Source organism: Sus scrofa, chromosome 6, assembly GCF_000003025.6.
Source record: "Sus scrofa isolate TJ Tabasco breed Duroc chromosome 6, Sscrofa11.1, whole genome shotgun sequence".
Taxonomy (NCBI): Eukaryota; Metazoa; Chordata; class Mammalia; order Artiodactyla; family Suidae; genus Sus; species Sus scrofa.
Genome location: NC_010448.4, coordinates 158,454,803 through 158,476,881, shown reverse-complemented (window position 1 = coordinate 158,476,881; position 22,079 = coordinate 158,454,803). Strand labels below are relative to the sequence as shown.

The 22,079-nt window shown below is 40.6% G+C and overlaps 1 protein-coding gene across 1 annotated transcript in view; it reads right to left on the bottom strand.

The window, feature by feature from the left end:
* NDC1 (NDC1 transmembrane nucleoporin) overlaps positions 1-18,285 on the bottom strand; it is a 56,461-nt gene extending 38,176 nt beyond the window's left edge. The window contains exons 1-9 of the mRNA XM_003356460.4: positions 17,950-18,285; positions 16,770-16,890; positions 13,457-13,558; positions 9,918-10,092; positions 8,081-8,219; positions 5,833-5,941; positions 4,178-4,229; positions 2,010-2,145; positions 418-510 (exon numbers count right to left, since the gene is read on the bottom strand). Of these exons, the coding sequence (XP_003356508.3) occupies positions 418-510; positions 2,010-2,145; positions 4,178-4,229; positions 5,833-5,941; positions 8,081-8,219; positions 9,918-10,092; positions 13,457-13,558; positions 16,770-16,890; positions 17,950-18,099 (1,077 nt within the window). The 5' untranslated portion in view covers positions 18,100-18,285. The remainder of the gene's footprint in view (positions 1-417; positions 511-2,009; positions 2,146-4,177; positions 4,230-5,832; positions 5,942-8,080; positions 8,220-9,917; positions 10,093-13,456; positions 13,559-16,769; positions 16,891-17,949) is intronic.

Sequence of the window (22,079 nt, the reverse complement as noted above, 5' to 3'; positions counted from 1 at the left end):
AAAAACGAAAAGATTAAAAACAAAATCTTGATCAAATGATTAAAAAAACAAAAACATAGTGTGTTTTGTTTTGCTACCATGAGGAGTGTGTGAAGAGCTAAAGTTATATAGTTGTATATCATTATATTCTATGCTTGAAATATTTTTATATCTATATTGAATATAGAATTAGCCTAGATTATACGCATACATTGCAATGTCTACTTGCATTTTAGCCACTTGTAATGAATACTCAAAAGGTAAATAGCACTCATTGTAGCATGTAGGTGGATTTTTATAACACTTTTTTAGAGTATTGGAATATTCTAGGCTCTCAAAAAATATATCTAAATGCTTAAATATGCTAAGTATCAAGCCTACGCCATAAGATAAGTGAACCATGACTATGTAAAGACACAAAATGCACAGTTCTGGTACCTTTATGATGAGGGGAGGACTGCTGTTTAAAACTTTTGGGAGGCATTCATCTGACTCTTCTGAAAATGGTGGCTGAACAGGAAACAGATGGGCCTATCAAATATAAACAAATATACAGGCTATGAAATGATTATTTCCATGACTTAATTACATTCAGTAAATTAGCACTATTTGAAATTTATTATAAAGGAGACAATACAATCAAATTAATGTCTTTAGTGTTCCTTGTAAAACTGGTTGCATTAAAATTATATATATCTAAATACACCACCTTCTAAAATGTTAACTTTCCCAATTATGCTAGATCTCTGGCTTCTAATTACAGAAGCGAATTTAAGAAACAAAATGTCTCTGAAGGCACTGAAGGATACAAACCTACAGAAACACTCATTTTCTAAGACAAACATTTGGATGAAAAAGAAAATGCAATTCCCACTCATTTAAAATCATTTCTTCAGGAGTTCCCGTCATGGCACAGTGGTTAACGAATCCGACTAGGAACCATGAGGTTGCGTGTTCAGTCCCTGCCCTTGCTCAGTGGGTTAAGGATCCGGCATTGCCATGAGCTGTTGTGTAGGTTGCAGACGCGGCTCGGATCCTTCATTGCTGTGGCTCTGGCATAGGCCAGTGGCTACAGCCCCGATTCGACCCCTAGCCTGGGAACCTCCATATGTCATGGGAGCGGCCCAAAGAAATAGCAAAAACACACAAAAAATAAATAAATAAATAAATAATAAAATAAAATCATTTCTTCAACATAAATTTTAAAATTTGGAGTTCCCATCATGGCGCAGTGGAAACGAATCCGACTAGGAACCATGAGGTTGTGGGTTTGATCCCTGGCCTTGCTCAGTGGGTTGAGGATCCAGCGTTGCCGTGAGCTGTGGTGTAGGTCCCAGACTTGGGCTCGGATCTGGTGTTGCTGTGGCTGTGGTATAGGCCAGCAGCTACAGCTCTGATTAGACCCCTAGCCTGGGAACCTCCATATGCCTTGGGTGCAGCCCTAAAAAGACATGAAATAAAAATAAAAATAAAAAATAAAGTAAAATCTGCCCTCAGGAGTTCCCGTTGTGGTGCAGCGGAAACAAAATCTGACAAGGAACCATGAGGTTTCAGGTATGATCCCTGGCCTCGATCTGTGGGTTAAGAATCTGGCGTTGCCGTGAGTTATGGTGTAGGTCACAGACATGGCACGGATCCTGTGCTCCAATTCGACCCCAAGCCTAGAAACTTCCATGTGCCACAGGTTCAGCCCTAAAAGACAAAAAAAAAAAATAGTCAGGCTGATCTAGCATATGCTTGGTAGAGAAATGGAAACCTTCAGAAGAGAATTCTCACAATATCGATAAAGCATAATAAGTACCACTAGGAGTTCATTCAGTTTAGTTTCCAAACATTAAGAACACTAACCCTGTTCCCCAGAAAAAAAAATACAAATAAATGATAGTTGTAAATGATACATCTCTTATGAAGTCTCAGAAGTAAGACCAAAATCCAACTCCTCAAAATGGGGTTGGGCACAACGTTCTCTTCGAAAAATACGCCTGTGCACTCCAAGACCGATACGCATTGACGAAAAACTCAATACTAACCTCTGTGGCATAGATTTTGAAGAGTATCCATGAGATGTACCAAGTCATCAGCAGAAAGACACCACACAGCCAGACATGATAGAGTAATGAGAGATTCAAGAGGCCACTCACAGTGTCAAGAGGCCTATGAAACTGCCTATGAAAGCAAAAATTACTATTTAATCCTGTGAGGAAAATACACTCTAGGCATTTAACAGACCTGGGGCCCCATACTGAGAAACAAATAAATCCTATTTCTAAATAATAACAGCAATAGGTTCCTCTCCTTTGTACCCTACAGAGTTCTTTCATGAATACCTTTTCATAAAGCACACAAGGGAGCCTTAAGGGAAGAGGAGGCCTAAACCAGCTCAGTTCCTCGAATTCACCATCATTCTCTATAGAGAAAGAAGCCTTCCCCAGAGGCTGGGTAAAATTTTATCACAGTTGTTTTGTAGCTTGATACTTAAAACCACTCAACATAACTAGTAGATCTCCTGGACCAGATTTCAACTCTTATCTGTATACCCTCTAAACAGTTGCATCGGAGTGGCAAGCACAAAGTACTGTCTAAAAATAACAAACTTTACCTTCAAAATGATTTCTAGAACTCTGTTAGAATGCTAAAGGGAATACATGCAATCTTACCAAAACCTTGGATAGATCAATTTGCAAAATCATCATAATCCTACAATCACATGCTTAGCAACTGAAAAAACAGGATTAGAACTTCTGATTCTGCTATTTGTAAATATTGGGATTTTGTTAATCACTTGACTTAATCTACTCTCAGTTTCCTCATCCATATAATGGTGGCATAATCTCTCCATTCCACCTTTTAGGGTTTTTATGAGATTTAAAAGAGTTTGTGTTAGGAGTGCCCAGCCTAGTACTTGACTTTGGGGTGGGGGTGTGTGTGTGCCTTTGTGTGCACACCAGCGCAATGGGTGCATGTATGTAAAGATAAAGGGTTTAGTTTTTTTTTTTTTCAGCTTTTAAGTAAACATTACTGAGGGCCTGGCATGTATTCAGGCCAGAACATCAGGCACTGCCATACAAACAAAACATCTTTTAAGTGAAAGGAGGAAAAACCGTTATGTTAAATTTCTATCAAGTATCATTATTTTCCTCTTTACAGTTGATCCAGTTTAAGACCTAGGCTAACATAATAAATGACTCATTTATTTGGGTTCATATCTAATGATCAAGGAGAAGACAAAACTAAATCTTACCTAGAACCTTTTAAAAGGTAGGAACTGAAAGCTACACTATATAAACCGTAGTATCTCAAACATACCTAAGTGTTAATATTTCCACTCCTCAAAAGTGGTTGTAGGGGAGTTCCCATCATGGCACAGCGGAAATGAACCCGACTAGGAACCATGAGGTTGCAGGTTCGATCCCTGGCCTCGCTCATGGGTTAAGGATCTGGCGTTGCCATGAGCTTCGGTGTAGGTCACAGACGCGGCTCGGATCTGGCGTTGTCGTGGCTCTGATGTAGACCAATAGCTGTAGCTCTGATTCAACCTCTAGTCTGGGAACTTCCACATACTGCCAAGTGCGGCCCTAAAAAGAAAAAAAAAAGTGTAGGTACGATCAATGATACTAAAAGTCTCACAGTGGTATAATAATTAAAAGAACAAATAGAGAGGTTTATATTTATTCTTTATTCACATAAACATTAAAGCTTTACCTATGTGCTACTTCCGCGAGAATAAACCCCAGTGCTGCCACTCCATTGCTACCTAAGACCTTCAACTGGTCAGGAGACCCAATTCAAATCGAGTTTCCTCAGGCAAAATTAGAGGAAAACCAAGGTTTGGTGCTTATCTACCACAACACAGCATAGAATGACGACTAAGGAGAAAAACGGAAGAGTGACACGCAACTCAAGAAGTCTGCTTATATAAAAGCTGTATCTGACAAAAAATGAATTATCGTTGCTTATTTCTATCTAGGGAAAGGAACTAGGTAACTAGAGACAGGAGCCAACAGGTTCACAACATACTCTTTTATGTACTATTGGAATTTTAAATTATGTAAACTATGTCTACACAAAAATGAATACAACTTTTTTTATAATTTAAAGGTTAAATCTAAATAAAATATCTGGAAAGTACGAAACATCCAAAAGAATGGAATGGAGACAGTTAAAAGTGTTAAAATTAGATTTTTCTTGTATCACTTACTCATCTAACTGAAGGTCCATAGCAGTGCTAATCCAAGCTTTGGGAATATGGCCTGAAAGGAAAAAAGTACCAAACTATGATCATAAAAAGTTAACAAATCCTTTTTTTTTTTTTTGCTTTTTCAGAGCCGCACCTGTGGCATATGGAAGTTCCCAGGCTAGGGGTCAAATCGAAGCTGCAGCTGCCAGCTTACACCACAGCCACAGCAACACAGGATCCGAGCCAAGTCTGTGACCTACACCACAGCTCACAGCAGTGCTGGATCCTTAACCCACTGAGCGATGCTAGGGATCGAACCCACATCCTCATGAATCCTAGTCGGGTTCTGTTAAGTGCTGAGTCACGAGAGGAACTCCCCAAAAGAAACCTTTAATCATGCTTTGGAATATGAGGCTGATGAGAAGACCAAACAGACAGCAAGACCTCAGTCAGTATGCTAGACTATTTGATTAGGAATGGCAGGAAAAGAGAATAACTTTTTCACTTTTGGCCACACCGCGGCATGTGCAAGTTCTGCGGCCAGGGATGCAAGCCAAACCATGGCCAGCTGGAGCCATAGCAATGACAAAACTGGATCCTTAACCAGCCATGCCACCAGGGAACTCCAAGAGTAACTTCTTTTTTTTTTTTTTTTTTTTTTGTCTTTTCTAGGGCCACACCAGCGGCATATGGAGGTTCCCAGGCTAGGGGTCTAATCAGAGCCGTAGCCACCGGCCTACGCCAGAGCCACAGCAATGCAGGATCTGAGCCACATCTGCGACCTACACCACAGCTCATGGCAACGCTGGATCCCTAATCCACTGAGCAAGGCCAGGGATTGAGCCCGCAACCTCACAGCTCCTAGTTGGATTCGTTAACCACTGAGCCATGACGGGAACTCCAGAAAAAAAAAAAAAATACATTTTTAACACGGTAAAAAAACAAATCATAAAAATTACCATCTTAACAATTTTTAAGTGTACATACACTATATGGCACCTCCTTATACAACAGATCTCCAGAACTTTTTCATCTTGCAAACTCCATTGAACTGAAACTCCACTGAACAACTCCCCTTTCTCCCCTCCCCACAAGCCCCTGGCAATCACTACTCTCCTTTCTGTTTCTAAGAACTGAATTATTTTAGATGCCTTGTATGAGTGGAACCTGTACTGTCATTTTGTGCCTGGCTTATTAGCATAATGTTCTTAAGGTTCATCAGTGTTTTAGCATGTGACAGGATTTCCTTGTTTTTTAAGTTTGGATATTATTTCGTTATTTTATGTAATTGTCTCTTAACTAAAAACAGCAAAAAAAGAATGACTCTGTAACTGATGTTTTTTAAGCTGTGAGCCAATACATAGGTAGTATCAAAAAGTAGAAATTCTTGGAGTTCCCATCATGGCTCAGTGGTTAATGAATCTGACTAGGAACCATGAGGTTGCAGGTTCAATCCCTGGCCTTGCTCAGTGGGTTAAGGATCTGGCGTTGCCGTGAGCTGTGGTGTAGGTCTCAGACGCGACTCGGATCTGGCGTTGCCGTGGCTCTGGTATAAGCTGGTGGCTATAGCTCCGATTAGACCCCTAGACTGGGAACCTCCATATACCGCAGGTATGGCCCTAGAAAAGACAGAAAGACAAAATAAAAAAAAAAAAAAAAAAAAAAGAAGTTCTTACCAAGAAAATAATACACAATGCAGAAATTTCTAAGCAGGAACAATGATTCCACACAACTATGCTTAACTAGCAAGAGCAGAGACCTCCTGAAGCGCAAGAATTTGTATTGCTATGGAAAAAAGAAAACCAGAATCAAATGACACATTCAAATAGAGGTTCCACCAAAGCAAGCACATTAACTATAACAGTCCACATATAAAACATAATCATCGTATAAAAAGACAAAGTTTATTCCAAAATCAACTCTTTCTGCTGTTAAAGTATCTAATATTTATTTACATTATACATCTCATTGATGTGAAATCAGGAATGAAAAAATTAATATCAATCTATACTTATTGTAAGGATTACAGAGATGGAATAAGTACAGAAAACATAACAATAATTATAACAGCAGCTAACAGTCTTTGGATGATTACCACATACCAGGTTCTGTTCTAAGTACTTTACTCTTATTGGTCCATTTAAACCTAACAACCCCATGAAAGAGGTCATATTATCCCCATCTAACAGATGAGAAAACCAAGGCACAGAGAGGTTAAGTAACTTAACCAAAGTCACCAACTAGCAAAAGAAAACAAAAAAAAATCTGTGATTTTAATGCAGACAGGCTGGCTTCATAGCCTGCAATCTTAAAGATAATGTATTGTTTCATACTGTTACATGAAAAAGTAGTTACTGAATAATATGTACAATATAAGACTGTGAAAACCCTACCCCACAAAATATATTATGTTATAGCTACTATATACAGTAAAGGGTCTGGACAAATATAAAATAATTTAAAATTTTATCAAAAGAAATTGCAAAAGACGTAGTAGTCAAACTTTACAAATGTGACATTACATGGTAGAAATAATAATTTATCAGCACTGTCATTTACTGGACTCTCCTATGTTCGCTCTCCTGCATATCTGTGAAAATAAACAGGTGGTCACTTTCTAATGAGGTTCATGGAGGCGCAAGGTATTTGGGGGTATCTCATTTTTCTCTAATATTTTCTTAATTCTCCATATTTTTCATTATGTTTGGGTCAAAGATGATTCACTATGGATATTTCTGTACAGGATTTGGGTTTTCTTCTCCTTGTGAAATTTTGAAGTGGCAAAAATGATACTCTGCTCATTCGTTATTATTATTATTTTGGCCATGCTGTAGCCTGTGCCAGGGATTGAACCCAAGCCCCAACAGTGCCAACACCAGATCCTTAACCACTAGGCCACCAGAGTATAGTTTAAATTATCTTTCACTTAGGTTTTTAAAAATGCCAACACTCTGCTTTTATTTCATCTTCATGAGACGTGAAGAATTTGTAAAGAGGACTCTGTCCATACACTTACAGACGGCAGGGAGGTAAAGGCCAGACCCTTTTCTGTGAGCAGTATCTCCCTGTGGTAGATAAGTATTCTCATCAAATTGTTCTCAAGGTTCCAACAAGCGTGTGAATACTTTTACTTAAACCAGGAGAACCTGTCACACTCTCATGATACATCACTTATTTACACACCCGTCCTTCCCTACCAGACTGGGTCCTACCTAGTGGGAAGGAGCTGGTTCTAATACTTTTGCTCCAAAGCCCAGTTCCCTGCACATCAGAGCGGGAATGAAGCAAATAAGAGCACAGGCAAGAACACTGGCATCAGGCTGGGGAGAACCCTGGGGCCACTGGAGCAACTGCAGCCTGTCTTTCTCCCTCCTGCCAGAGAAGGTGGTTCTAAGTTCCAGAGACAGTTCCTACCAAATTGGGAGATTTTTAAACACCTGCGTGAAAGATAATTTAAACGATCCCACTCAAAAGCTCAATTTACTTATGCACATCATGCCTTGTTCTGAAAAGAATGTGCTACAGTAACTGACACAGTCTATAATTACTTGCACATCCTCAAGCTCATGAGAGTCTTAGTTTCAAAAAGAAGCTGGCAGCTGCCCAAGGGTACTTTGCGTGAATGTCATGATCATCCTCTCCCAGCCCCGCTAGGTCACGGCAACTGCCACTTCCTAGCAGGGAGGGAAAGAGTGGAGCAAAGCGGTATTCTGAAAGTGGCAGCAGGAGGGGCAACTACAGACACACACTGAAGCCTCATGGAGACAAAGATCTCCTCTCCACATGGCGTTCTGAGCATCTCAGTCCTAGGTTTTGCTGATCAAATCTTGAATTAATCAGATGAGGCCAGTTATATATACACATACCAAGGCAATTTTAACGCTGCCCAAGTCTCACTAAGACAGCCCTCAAATGACAGCTTACCTGTATGATGGGAAATGGAAGATAGTTCATGTTGTTTATAAAATACAGGAGGCTATAGCTATAGCCCATAAATGCTCCAGCCAGGAGGAAAAAAAGGTGATATTCATTTAAACAGGTTTGTGCAGCAGGGCCATCTAAGCTGAAGGGAGAAAGGTTATTAATTCAACAGCCAGGGACACATATCACTATTTTAGGCTTAATATTTACTGAAGGCAAATCTTTGACTTAATTACCTAAGAAATGCCCCAGATCCTAACAAATGGTTCATTTTAGGTTAAATGTGGGCAAAAGACTAACGAAACCCTTTTCCCTGATGCATGAGAATGTGACTTTTACTTAAGCCTCTAGCTTTGTTCCTCTGGAATCCGACAAGGGTAAGAATTTGTCTCCTGTGACCTTAAGCAATGGTGCTCACGAAGCCGGTAAACTGAATAAAGGCTCTCCACTGATAAAGATGCCATAGCCGTGGGCTTCTGTGCTGCCTCTTATAACGGGGCAATCCCTCACGGGGACCTCTTTCACCAAAGAAAACGTATCACGTTAGGGAAAAAACCCTGCTGTATATATTGTTAGCTGGGGGACAAAAGGAAATCAAGTATTTAGTAGTAGTCATGAAGCCTGTCTTAAAGTCACTGAACAAGAGTGAACTTAAGATTACTCCAGTAATCCTTTTTGATTTTTTTATTTTCATTTATTTATTTATTTATTTATTTTTGGTCTTTTTTGTCTTTTTAGGGCAATACCTGCGGCACATGGAGGTTCCCAGGCTAGGGGGTTGAATTAGAGCTACGTCTGTGGCCTACACCACAGCTCACGGCAATGCAGGATCCTCAACCCACTGATCGAGGCCAGGGATCGAACCCAGGGATCGAACCTGAAACCTCGTGGTTCCTAGTCAAATTTGTTTTCAAGGTGCCACGATGGGAACTCGCTTTTTTGATTTTTAAAGTCAGAATATCAGCTTAAAATTTATATCAATACCATTTGTTCAAGAACTGTGTTAGGAGTTCCCATCATGGCACAGTGGTTAATGAATTCGACTAGGAACCATGAGATTGTGGGTTTGATCCGTGGCCTTGCTCAGTGGGTCGAGGATCCAGCGTTGCCGTGAGCTGTGGTGTAGGTTGCAGACGCAGCTCAGATCCCGCATTGCTGTGGCTCTGGCCTAGGCTAGTGACTACGGCTCCGATTAGACCCCTAGCATGGGAATCTCCATATGCCGCAAGAACGGCCCTAGAAAAGGCAAAGAGACAAAAAGACAAAAAAAAAAAAAAAAACAACAACAAAAAAACAGTGTTAAGGTTCAAAATTATAAAAGGACTCCACTGAAGCAGACAATTTTAACTATTGACAATTTTTTTTTTCATTCTTCTCACATTATCCTTGCTTCAAACCCCAACCTAAATGCTACCTCCTCTGAGAAGCCATGTGAATCCCTCCTCCCAGGCTTCTGAACTCCCACAGATTTTATATGGACATCTCACTCTCCTCCTATGACATCCTATTTCTCATGCATTCCTATTTCTTTCCTATTACATCCGTTTGTGTCCATGTCTTAATTCCCCTACTGTTCTCGACTCTGAACGAGCTTATAGTCCCTGTGTGAATCATTCTAATAAATCCAACAGCATCTAGCAAAGCACCTTGCACAGAATAAAGTTTAAAAAACTGTTGAAGTCAACAAACATAAAACATCTAAAACATTCGGTGTATGAAAAAAAGTACTTTTTACAGAAGCCTAGAAAGTAAAGAATGTCTATAAACTACTAATCTATACAGGTCACCTTTGGCTTTGTAACTAAACAAGGAACCTTAGAAAAAATGCACGGAATATTACCTCTCAGTACCAGTGCAGGGAACCACAAGAAAGCTGTACGGACCCTTGGTTATCACCGCAGCACACCAAGCCATCATCATTCCCATCGCAGCATGAACAAATGAGTGCATGAGCTGCTGAGGATGAATGATCTTCCCTATCAGGGCCAGTCTTGAGCAGGGAATGGAAGGCACGACTGCAAATGAAACACATGACTGTGGCTTTATCATGTGAAGCACATAAAGTTAGAGGCCCTACCCTGCTCCCTCTCATCCTGGCACAAACACTCTACAGGGCATTAAGAAACTGAGAGTCAACGTAAAACACGGTATGGAAAAACCGGAAGTTAAAATTCTTAATTAAAATAATTTGAGGAGTTCCCGTCATGGCTCAGTGGTTAACGAATCCGACTAGGAACCATGAGGTTGCAGGTTCAATCCCTGGCCTTGCTCAGTGGGTTAAGGATCCGGGGTTGCCGTGAGCTGTGGCGTAGGTTGCAGACACGGCTCGGATCCCGAGTTGCTGTGGCTGTGGTGTAGGCTGGCAGCTACAGATCCGATCAGGCCCCCCCAGGCTGGGAACCTCCATATGCCCTAGGTGCGGCCCTAGAAAATACAAAAAATAAATAAATAAAATAATTTGAAAAAAGATCAAATACTAATAGATACACACAGAAAAAGAAAAGCCAGAGTCCAAGAGATGAAACCTAAGCACAGTATGATGAACATTTTTTCAGTTTTTTTCAATTAAAATATCCTGCCAGCTCAAGTAGTACCCACCCTGGCACTCTCTTAACTGCCATAAAACGATAAATAACAATAATTTTAGGACAGTGCTTGCCCTCCAGCAAGCTATCTTTATTTCAGCATTTTAAATTATTAATACATAGTTCATCTGTGAAAAATAAATCACAAACTAGGTAAATAATGACAACACTAAACACCAAAATAAATGTTTACAGGGCAATTTCTAATACCCCTTTTTTCTTCACTTTTTAAAAAATTTTTTATTTTAAGGGAGAATTGCTTTTTAGGGCCACACCCACAGCATATGGAGGTTCCCAGGCTAGGGATCCAATTGGAGCTATAGCTGCTGGCCAATGCTACAGCCACAGCAACGCAGGATCTGAGCTGTGTCTTCGACCTACACCACAGCTCACAGCAACACCAGACCCTTAACCCACTGAGCAAGGCCAGGGATCGAACCTGAAACCTGATGGTTCCTAGTTGGATTCGTTTCTGCTGCGCCACAACGGGAACCCCACTAATACCCCTTTGATAATCTGAAAAGGATTTCTGGAAGTGAAACCAGAAAGCACGTGTGGGCTTAGTTGCTTTACAATGTGGGGAAGAGACTCCTATCAACTTTCCTTCCCCCCCCAGAAATGCCTTCTGACCATGCAACTGACTTCTAATACTCTGAACATGCTGTTAAGCCTTTTGTTATGCTAGACCTTTCCCCACAAACATAATCTTCCTTCTTTGTCTACTTAACACAACTCATCCTTTGAGGTTTGGTTTAGGCATTATCTCCTCCAGGAAGCTCCCCATGCTGGGTAAATGGTGCTCCTCCATATTCCCCAAATATCCAAAGTATTACTATTAATTATGATTAATTATGGTTCTCTGAGGAAAACTAAGACTATAACATCTCTTAATCCCACACAATGCATAAAAGTATGCACACAGTGATGCATAAAAATGTTTGTTGAAGGAATAAGCCAGAGTAACTAGTCAGGCTTTAACAATGACTAGCAGAAGTAACCCGTATGGCTCAGCAGGTTAAGGATCCCTCATTGTCACTGCTGTGGCTTGGGTGGCTGCTGCGGCACTGGTTTGATTCTTGGCCTGGGTACTTCAACATGCTATGGGTATGGCCAAAAAATAAGCAAATTTTTTTTTTTTTAATTTAAAAAAAAAGAATGACTAGTGCAGATCTAAAACTGGTCTGGCATCTAAAACTAAATCACCCAAGAGTTCCCTGGTGGCCTAACAGTTAAGGATTTGGTAAGGATTTGGGATAGCCACTCTTGCGGCTCAGATTCAATCCCTGGCCTGAGAACGTCTGTGTGCCTCGGTGGCAGCCAATAAATACGTACACACATGGAAACAAACTAGATGACCCAGGTACACAGGACAGTGTGAAGGAACATATGCTACAAGCCTAGGAGTTCTATTGACAGCTTGAATAGAAAGAGACCCATCAGCCAGTAGTGAGGGATTAGGAAAGCAAAGAAAAAGGGTGTATTATAAAATCTATAGAATGATTTGAAAATTTAAACCATATCTAACAAAGAACTACTAAAGAGCTAAAAGGAGGAATGATGTTATGGTGAAAAAAGGAAACACCAGAAACAGCTTCTTGGAGTTCCCATTGTGGCTCAGCAGGTTAAGAACTCAACATAGTATCCATGAGGATGCGGGTTCAATCCCTGGCTTCACTCAGTGGGTTAAGGATTCAGAGTTGCCACAAGCTGTGGTACAGGTCCCATATGCAGCTCAGATCCCACACTGCTGTGGCTGTGGTGTAGGTGGGCAGCTGCAGCTCCAATTCGACCCTTAGCCTGGGAACTTCCATATGCAGCAGGTGCGGTCTTAAAAAAGTAAAAGAAAAAACTTATTATACCTTAAGGACAGACTCAAGGAATCTGAAAATGCAGGAAAAGGAAGGAGAGAAAGGGAGAAAAACACAAAAAGCTCTGAAATCTAACAGGTGATTCTCCCGAGGCAAAATGTAATATTTTTAATTCTGTTGGAAAATCACAGAACTACAGACTTTAATATTTGAAAAAGACCTTAGAAATTATTTTCATAATGTATCTGCTGAAGCACAACTTTAACACCAGCTGTTCTCCATTAAAAAGCTTATATCGTCTTGTGTGTGATAAAAAATGTATTAAAATTTTTGTACCATTTAACCATTTTTAAGTGTGTAGTGTGCGCAGTAAGTACACGCAGTTGTGCAACCATCACTGCCATCCATCTCCAAATTCTTCCATCTTCCCTGTACTCATTATCACTATACCCATGAAATAACTCTCCATTCCCTCCTTCCTCCAGCCCAGTGACCACCAGTCTACTTTGTGTCTCTATGAATTAGACTACTCTAGATACCTCACATATACATAAGCAGAGTCATACAATATTTATCCTAAGAGTTCTGATTTTTTCTTTTTTTTTTTAGGGCTGCATGTACAGCAAGCATATGAAAGTTGCTAGGCTAGGGGTTCAATTGGAGCTGTAGCTGCCAGCCTGCACCACAGCCACAGCAATGCCAGATCCTTAACCCACTAAGCAAGGCCAGGGACTGAACCTACATCCTCATGGATCCTAGTCGGGTTCGTTACCACTGAGCCACGATGGGAACGTCCTAATTATTTTTTAAAAACAGAGAAAGTATCAATCAAATAAATTTTCAGGTAAGACATATATTTCTATATATATTTTTAAAACCCTGACACAAAGCACAGCCTCTGATATACACACTGACATACAAAAGGCATGGGGTCTGCCTGTAATAAATTCAGATATTTTAAACATGGTTAATATTTGAAAACTCACCTGTATAGAACTCCACATTGAAAATACTTATTATTACTATTACCACTGATAGCAGCAGAAGGTAAAATATAATATAGGAACTATACAGACCACTGAAAGAATCTAAAACACAAGAGAGATAAATTAGTAAGTTTACTCAGTCACACAGTCATGTTTAGTATACTGCAGCAGAAAAAGGCTTGAACCACAACTACATTTTAATTTTAAAAGTTAACTCTTAAGAATTTACTCATATACTGCTGACATATCCCATAGGACATCAACTCAAGAACTACAGTGTGAGATATTTGGACCAAGCTCCAGGTCTTTTAAAATTATACTAGAATTTCTTTTAGATAACCCAGATGTTAACATCAGACAAAATAATACCATATGCAAACATATTTCATCATGGGAAACAGAGAAGTACCACATTTAGTAACATACCAACGAAGTTTCTTTTTAAAATGTAAATATTTTTCAGATCTCTTCTTAAAAAATGCAATTACTCCCTAGAGCTTAAAAAAAATTTCAAGAAATAGCATAATTTATTTATCATTCAAATGAGCTGAATTACAAAACAAAAAACCCATGATATTCCTGCGAAATACTAATAATACATTCACATTTTAGAGGGGTTCAACAATCAGTATTCCACTTAAAAACTGTGGCAAAGTTCTTAATAAAAAATTTATACATATATAGTGCCTAAAAACATGAGTAAGAGAAATAAAACTAATAAGGATGTATGTTTGTTCAAATAGGCTAAGACTTAATAATGAAACAGGGGAGTTTCCTGGTGGCCTAGTGGTCAAGGATTCAGTATTGTCACTGCTATGGCTATGGTTCCATCCCAGCCTCAGAACTTCTGCAAGCTGTGGGTGCCACCAAAAAGAAAGAAAGAAAAAAAAGGAACTGATTATTTTTAAAATTTGTATTCATTGACTAAAATTATTGAAAAATATTTATTAGGCATCCACAATTAACCTCGAACACTATACTGAGCTAAAGGAAAGAACTGGTTTATGGGACTGGAATTAAGCAAGGAAAGACTACAATTCCTTTTTTTTTTTTTTTTTTTTTTTGTCTTTTTGCTATTTCTTGGGCCGCTCTTGCAGCATATGGAGATTCCCAGGCTAGGGGTCCAATCAGAGCTGTAGCCACCGGCCTACACCAGAGCCACAGCAATGCAAGACCCGAGCCGCGTCTGCAACCTACACCACAGCTCACGGCAACGCCAGATCGTTAACCCACTGAGCAAGGGCAGGGACCGAACCTGCCACCTCACGGTTCCTAGTCGGATTCGTTAACCACTGCGCCACGATGGGAACTCCAAGACTACAATTTCTCTGTGAAGACTTTATGAAGCAAAAGTTGGAGAGAACAAGTAATATTTGATGAGAAAATGGCATACATCAAAGGCAATCTGGAGAAAAAGTGGTACTAGGATTAAAGAACCCTTGGCCATGAAACGGCAGCAAGTTTTTTTCTCAGATGCCCATTCTGAACAATTAGTAATGGCTCTAGATTGCAATATTGACGATTCTGAGGTTGCAACTAGACAGCCAAGTTCGTAAGTGTGATGCAGAAGCAAGCAAGGTGGTTCCGGAAACACTTGTCATCCTTGTGCGGGCTTATGGCTTTACTTCATCTGACTCCTGGGACCCACCCAAGAAGTGATTGATACTTTTCAACAAAAAAAAACTTAAAATGATTTTAATTCTTTAGCAGCAATATCTCTTCAATGGCCCCAAGATAAAGCCTCTAACTCCTTGAAAACTGGTATTTTCTTCACAAAAATTAAATTGACAACATACTTCCCACTTTCCAGAGCACAAGAAATTTATTGTTACTGTTGCTACAAATGGCAAAAAAAGAATTTCAAGAGTATTTGTGTTCCTTAGCCTTAGGCAAGAATTTAAAGACTTCAAAACCTACTCTGGGAACATTTCTCTCTTTTTTTTAATTCGAGGGAGGCATAATGGAAAAACATAGGCTTTGAACACACAGACCTAGTTCATATCCTAGTTCAGTGACTTAGCAGCTGTTTTTCTGCACAAACTTATAACCTAGTCTCAGTTCCTCATTTAAGTAGAGATACTACTTCATTATCATATACAATTTGGAAAGAGTAAGTACTATACCTAAGATGCTTAGCACAGTGCCTGGCACACAGTAAGTAGCAATAATTGGTAGCTATTATTAACATAAAATATAGTTTAATGAATTTATTAGTTTTATTTATCTCCAAGGATTCTGAGAAACATTAGCCTGCTCCAATCTTTTCTTCTTCATCAATCTTTGAGTTTAACTCTATGTTCCTTACTTAGTCTTTCCCTCTCTTCTCTTTTCTCATCTTTCTTATCAGCTACAACATAGAAATGAAGTATTCTTGGAGTTTCTGTCGTGGTGCAGTAGAGATGAATCTGACTAGGAACCATAAGGATGCAGGTTTGATCCTGGCCTCGCTCAGTGGGTTAAGGATCTGGCATTGCCATGAGCTGTGATGTAGGTCGCAGAAGCAGCTTGGATCTGGCATGGCTGTGGCTGTGGTGTAGGCCAGTGTCTACAGCTCCAATTAGACCCCCAGCCTGGGAGCCTCCATATGCCGCAGGTGTGGCCCTAAAAAGACAAAAAAAAAAAAAAAAAAAAAAAGTATTCTTAATTTAGACAGGTTTTTTTAAAAGCTATGTCATATTTTCTATCTATGATTTTTTAATAGCTAAAAGGAACATTTCTTTTCCTTAAAATACAATCTCAATAAAGCTGCCAAACAGAAAAGACAAACAAAATTAAATTTGCATTTACGTGATCTTGAAATGAGCTTTCTGGTTGTGTGATAATACAGTCTCTGATGGGTTTACTAACCTTACTGTATAGTGAAAAGGTATATATTAGGAAAGGAATGCCTCAAGATTACCTCAAAATGAATGATTTGCCATTGTCAATACAGTAATTAAAATAAATTATTTAAAACATAATGCAATTTTTTTCAGAGTTCCCATCGTGGCTCAGTGGTTAATGAATCCAATTAGGAACCATGAGGTTACGGGTTCGATCCCTGGCCTTGCTCAGTGGGTTAAGGATCCGGCATTGCCGTGAGTTGTGGTGTAGGTCGCAGACGCTGCTCAGATCCAGCGTTGCTGTGGCTCTGGTATAGGCTGGCAGCTACAGCTCCGATTAGACCCCTAGCCTGGGAACCTCCATATGCTGCGGGAGCAGCCCTAGAAAAGGCAAAGAGACAAAAAACAAACAAACAATAAAACATAATGCGATTTTTATGTTGAGAAGTGGGTCCAATAAAATTGTTTTCCCCAAACTGAATATCACTTACCAGACAGCCACTGTATAGGATGAAATAAATCAATGCTGCTGACGAGTACATATACTGTGGTACAGATGGGCAGAAGCAGCACTGACCAGACAATACTTGTAACTATCCTCCAGCCCAAAACCTATAGTTAAACAAAAAAGCCCCTCAATCATGAAGTCACTTAAACTACTTCAGCTATGCAAATCCTATGTTTTCATACAAGATGCTAACCACTAGTATTTATACCCAGGTGACAGTCCCTGCAGCTATATATAAGCCCCACTGGTTACTACTATGAATAACATTACGTACCACTGCAAAATCTTGTAATATCAGTGAGTTGGTGCATTCATTAGTCAGAGTCAGGTGTCACACTAAATATCACACTTGGGGGGTAAGGGAGATCTTATTTAGTTTTACAAGTGTATTTTACAGCAACTTATACTTGTCTCTCTAGGTTTAATTGATATATAAATAAATAAATATCTGAAAGTGTATACATTTCATGGGAACCACCTATATATTATAATTTTGTTTACAATGATTAGATATGCTCTCCTTATTGGACACCTACTGCATTGTTTTCACATCTTAATCACCAGTGCCTATCATATCACTCTTTGCCCTCCCCAGAACGGATGCAGAACTGTCGACTGAATTTCAACCAGAAGTACCTCCTCATCTCAGGCCCACAGTGCACGCATTCCCCTAACTTGATAAAATACCCGTCTTCCTTAACTACCTAATCCCCAAGTCCAGCCTCTGTAAATGCATGCCACAGACTTTCCGATTATGGGCATTCTTTCCCTGCTTCTTAACCCAAGTAATCAACAAGTTACTGATTTGCACCTAGTTAAGTACACCACCCTTGCATACAACTCTTCCCCATTCCCTGCGCCAATTCCCATACTTCCCACTTTACAAGGCATAACAAGTCTGCTCTGAAGACGTCCCGCACGCACACTCTGTAATCAGCTTTCCCTAGCACGCCCCTCCCCCTGTAACCAGCTTCCACCCAACACACCTCCGGACAAGCCAGAAATCAGTCGCTCAGCTCTCCCCTTCCCCACGCGATGCCCACGCTGATACTCTAGGCGGCCCCTCCCTCGCCCAGCGCGCACGGGCTACTAGCGCTCGCCTGCCCAACCCAGCCCGAGCCCCGCAGCAGCAGAGCGACTGCCACCGTGCGCGCAGCACTCACGCGCCAAAGGATGTCCCGCGACCCGCCGGCGCAGGGCCGACTCGCAGCCGTGGCCATGGTGATGGCGGCCCCTACCCTGAGGAGTACAGAATACAGTGAGCCCGCCCGCCACCGCAGTTCAAAGGCCTGAAGGCCCCCAGAGGACCCCATTGGGGCTGCCTCAAACACTGCCTGAGAAAAGCCCGCCTCAGGCCCCAACCCATCCTTTCGAAGGTTCGTCTTTACAGGCTCAGTGGGCCAGAAATGCCCCGGAGGCAAATCCCCCAAAGGGAGCTGGGACTCCCTGGTCTGTCCTCGGAAACCCAAAAGGTCTCTCCGAGGCAGGGACCAGCGAGGCGCTAGAAATTGGGGGCGGCGCTGCATGCTGGGAACTGTAGTCTCGACGCCTCTCTCTTCCCCCTCCCCCCAGCAGGGAGGAGCGTTGCATTCTGGGACTCAGAGTTCCAAAGTAGGGCATGCTGGGAGTCGAAGTCTTCCAGTAGGTACCTTGTGGCCTGCTGGGAATCGTAGTCTTACATAAAGACGCACCTAGGCACAGTGTTGATTGATTAGAATTCTGCAATTAGAAAGACCTGGCAAAAGGATTTGCCTTCATTTCTACCTGTCTTACTTTATCGACCACCTGAAAGTGAAATCAAAGGATCTCGTGGCCACCTCCACAAAGACACTCAGTTTTACTGAAATGAAAATCTCCCTTTCGGGAAAAGATCTGGTTTCTAGTTCTAGCTCTGCCACTTGCCAGTTGGAGTATCTTGACCCACCTTGAGCCTCCTTTCTTCATCTATAAGGGTAAAAGTGGCATCTGATGATGTGAAGATGTAATAAAATGCTATACAAATATTGATTGTCATTCATTTCCTGCCAGTGAGGAAAAGGGTTTTTCACCAAGCTAAGTCCCAGTTAATGAATCCTCTGATTTCATCAGGCCTCAGTGAGAGTCCTCAGAGACCTACCACTAACACCTTCTAACAACTGGTTGTTACATACCACAGTTAACATTCAGTACTCTAGCAAGACAGATTCAGTGTTTTACTGACTTTGAAGAAATTGAGTCTAGTCGGAGAACTTGAGATCACATGTACAGCTCTGCAATGTCTGCTAAAAATGGTTTCCTGGGTTGCTTTAAGGTTATAACATATTCATTTCCAAAAACAAGTCAATATCAATCAAGTCTGAAGTACTGCAGGATAAACTGGGAATACAAAGGTTAAATCAGGAGTTCCTGCTGTGGAGCAGTGGGTTAATGATCCAGCTTGGCTCTGTGGAGGCGCTGGTTTAATCCCCAGTCCGGTGCAATGGGTTAAGCATCTGGCATTGCTGCAGCTGTGGCGTAGGTTGCAGCTCCAGCTCCAATGGATACCAGCTTCATGAGGGCAGAGACTTTGTCTATCTTGTTAATCACTGTTTCCAAAATACCCATAACTTAGTAGGTAATCAATAAATGTTTTGTTAAATGAATAAAAGAATGAATGAGGGAATGGAAGCAAGTAACTGCATTAGATAGTGTCTGATTCAGGACAACAGATTTTGTTATTTAAATCAAAGAGATTTCATTCACAGTATTGATAACAAAAGTACTGGAAGGGCTATAAGAGCACAGAGGAAGAACAAAAGGAAGTAGAACAGGAAGAGTAGCAAACAGAATAAATTATTACCCAAACATCAGAAAGATGCTACCACCTCAGCCTTAGAGCTCATCAGCCCATAGGCTTTGCTGAGTTGCCGAGGATAGTGGCTGCTGCTTTTAAAACCACACCAGGGCTGTTGCGCAGGAACTAAGGAGCTAGTACCCTATAACTGTTGAAACAACCACAACTGCCCACAACCACCTGCAGCTGCTCTCCAAGCCTTGGTTTCTTCATCAATAATAAGAAGATGTTGCAAGATGCTGTATTAAATGAGATTTTGTTTGTAAATTGTCTGCCGCACAGTAGACTTTCAATAGTAAATAACATTAGTTAAAAGATTACAGGCTTTGAAGTTAGATAAACATGGGTGCGAATACCTGCTCTGCTACTTAGTTGTTTTTAGATCCTGGGAAAGTCACTTTATCCTTCTTAACTTATGTAAAAAGAAGATTAAAAAGTATCCCTATAGTCAATGAAAGCAGGCCAAAAAGACACATACACTAAACAGATGAAACTGTAATCTAATCCCCCAAAATGGAATAAAATTAATTAAGAAAATGATACAAAATATGAAAGAATGATATTAATTAGTACTAGAAAAACTCAGGATTAGAATATACCACACCAGGTAGAAATAGAAATAAAGGAAAAACTACTATAGAAATGAAGGCTGAGTAGAAGGAACTCAACAGCAAAGAAACACAAGTTTAACATCATAACAAAGGACAGACATTTTTTCAATCAAAAATAAAGAAACAAAAAGGATTTTTTAAAAGCAATAAGTAGAGTAGATAGGCAAAGAAGATCTAACATATGAATAATGGGAGCATCTGAAGAATCTGGACTCTCATTTTTAAACACCCCTCTCTCCCAACAAGGTACAGGGATATGGGAATTATTTTTGTTCTCAAATTGTCCTAATATTTTTAAATGAGCCACGGTTTTCTTAAAGTTTTCATTTTGAAAACTTCACATTGTATACTCCTGAGCATCTCACAGCCGGATAAATGTTAGGAGATGGTGGTGGCCAATAACTCTTCTTTCTCTCCATCCGTAAACTCTTTAGTGTCAAACTCAATCCTTTGAAGAGAGAAGGCTGCTGACTCTTGATAAAATGTGGTTAGCTGTTTCCAAAGGCAAAATAAAAGACATTTATTTTAAAAGACAGCTCTTTGGACATCCAAAGTCTCTTGTGCAACAGTATTTTGATTAGTCAAGCAAAAAATAAATTCAAAACACATGGATAATATTTCCTAAGGGGGCATGAAAAACACATAGTCCCCAGGATAAACACAAGTCTTTTTTTTTTTTTTTTTAACCGAACTCAAGACCTGGGGAAGAATGTGAAAGTTTCAGCAAATTGAAAATGAGGCTCAGGCCCCTCCTCCTTCCTTTGATGCCCCCTCTCAGGAGCCAAGCTGCACCTCTACATGGCTGTTTGGTGCATCAGATTACAAAGGAACCGCAATGAGGAGAGAGAGAGAGATCCTTGAGGGAAAATCCACGCAGGACAAACAGAGTATGTAACCAGGCTTCAGGAATGGCTTTTTCTTCCTTTTACACTGGCTGGGGTTGTTTGCAAAATCTGATTTACCTTCTGCCAAGGACACAGAGACCGTAAAATGAAATCTATGGGAAAGTGAGGCTCCTTGGTGTCTCATCTCGACTTCAAGGCAAAATCAAAGGCAGGATGAGTTCCTGGCAAGCAGTGGGTTAAAGGCTTTAGAATCAGACAGATGTAGAATTGAATCCTCACTCCTCAACCTCTTAGTGCGCAAGTTTCCTCAACTGTAAAAAACAGGGATAACAATGTCCACTCTTCCATCTGCCCATCTAAATGGAGCTCCATTACCCACCTTCAGATAATGTGATGGTCATTAAGATTGTTCACCAAGCACGTTGGCTCTCCTGCTTTCTAGGCACACAAGAGGATGGCACTTTACGGCCTTCTTTGAAATTAGGTAAGGTCACGTGACAGTTCTGGACAATGAATTGTGAGCAGAGGTGACACGTGTCACCTACAGGTAGAAGATTTAATTGCCATTGTGAGACCATCCAGGGCTCTCTTTTCCTCTGGCACAGTGACCGACGACATATGACACAGCACTCCCTCCATCAGCCCAAGGGGCTGAGTGACTACGGTGAACAGTTTCCCTGACAATCTGTAATGAACTTGTAACATGAGCAAGAAATAAAACTGTCATGGGAGTTCCTGTTGTGGCTCAGTGGTTAACGAATCCGACTAGGAACCATGTGGTTGCAGGTTCAATCTCTGGCCTCACTCAGTGGGTTAAGGATCCAGTGTTGCCATGGCCGTGGTGTAGGCCGGTGGATACAGCAACAATTAGACCCCTAGCCTGGGAACCTCCATATGCCACAGGTGGGGCCCTAGAAAAGACAAATAAGTAAATAAATAAAACTCTGTTGTTTTAAGCTGCTGGCATTTTGGAGCTATTTGTTGCTGTAGAATAATAATAATTTATTCTATCCCAAATGATACAC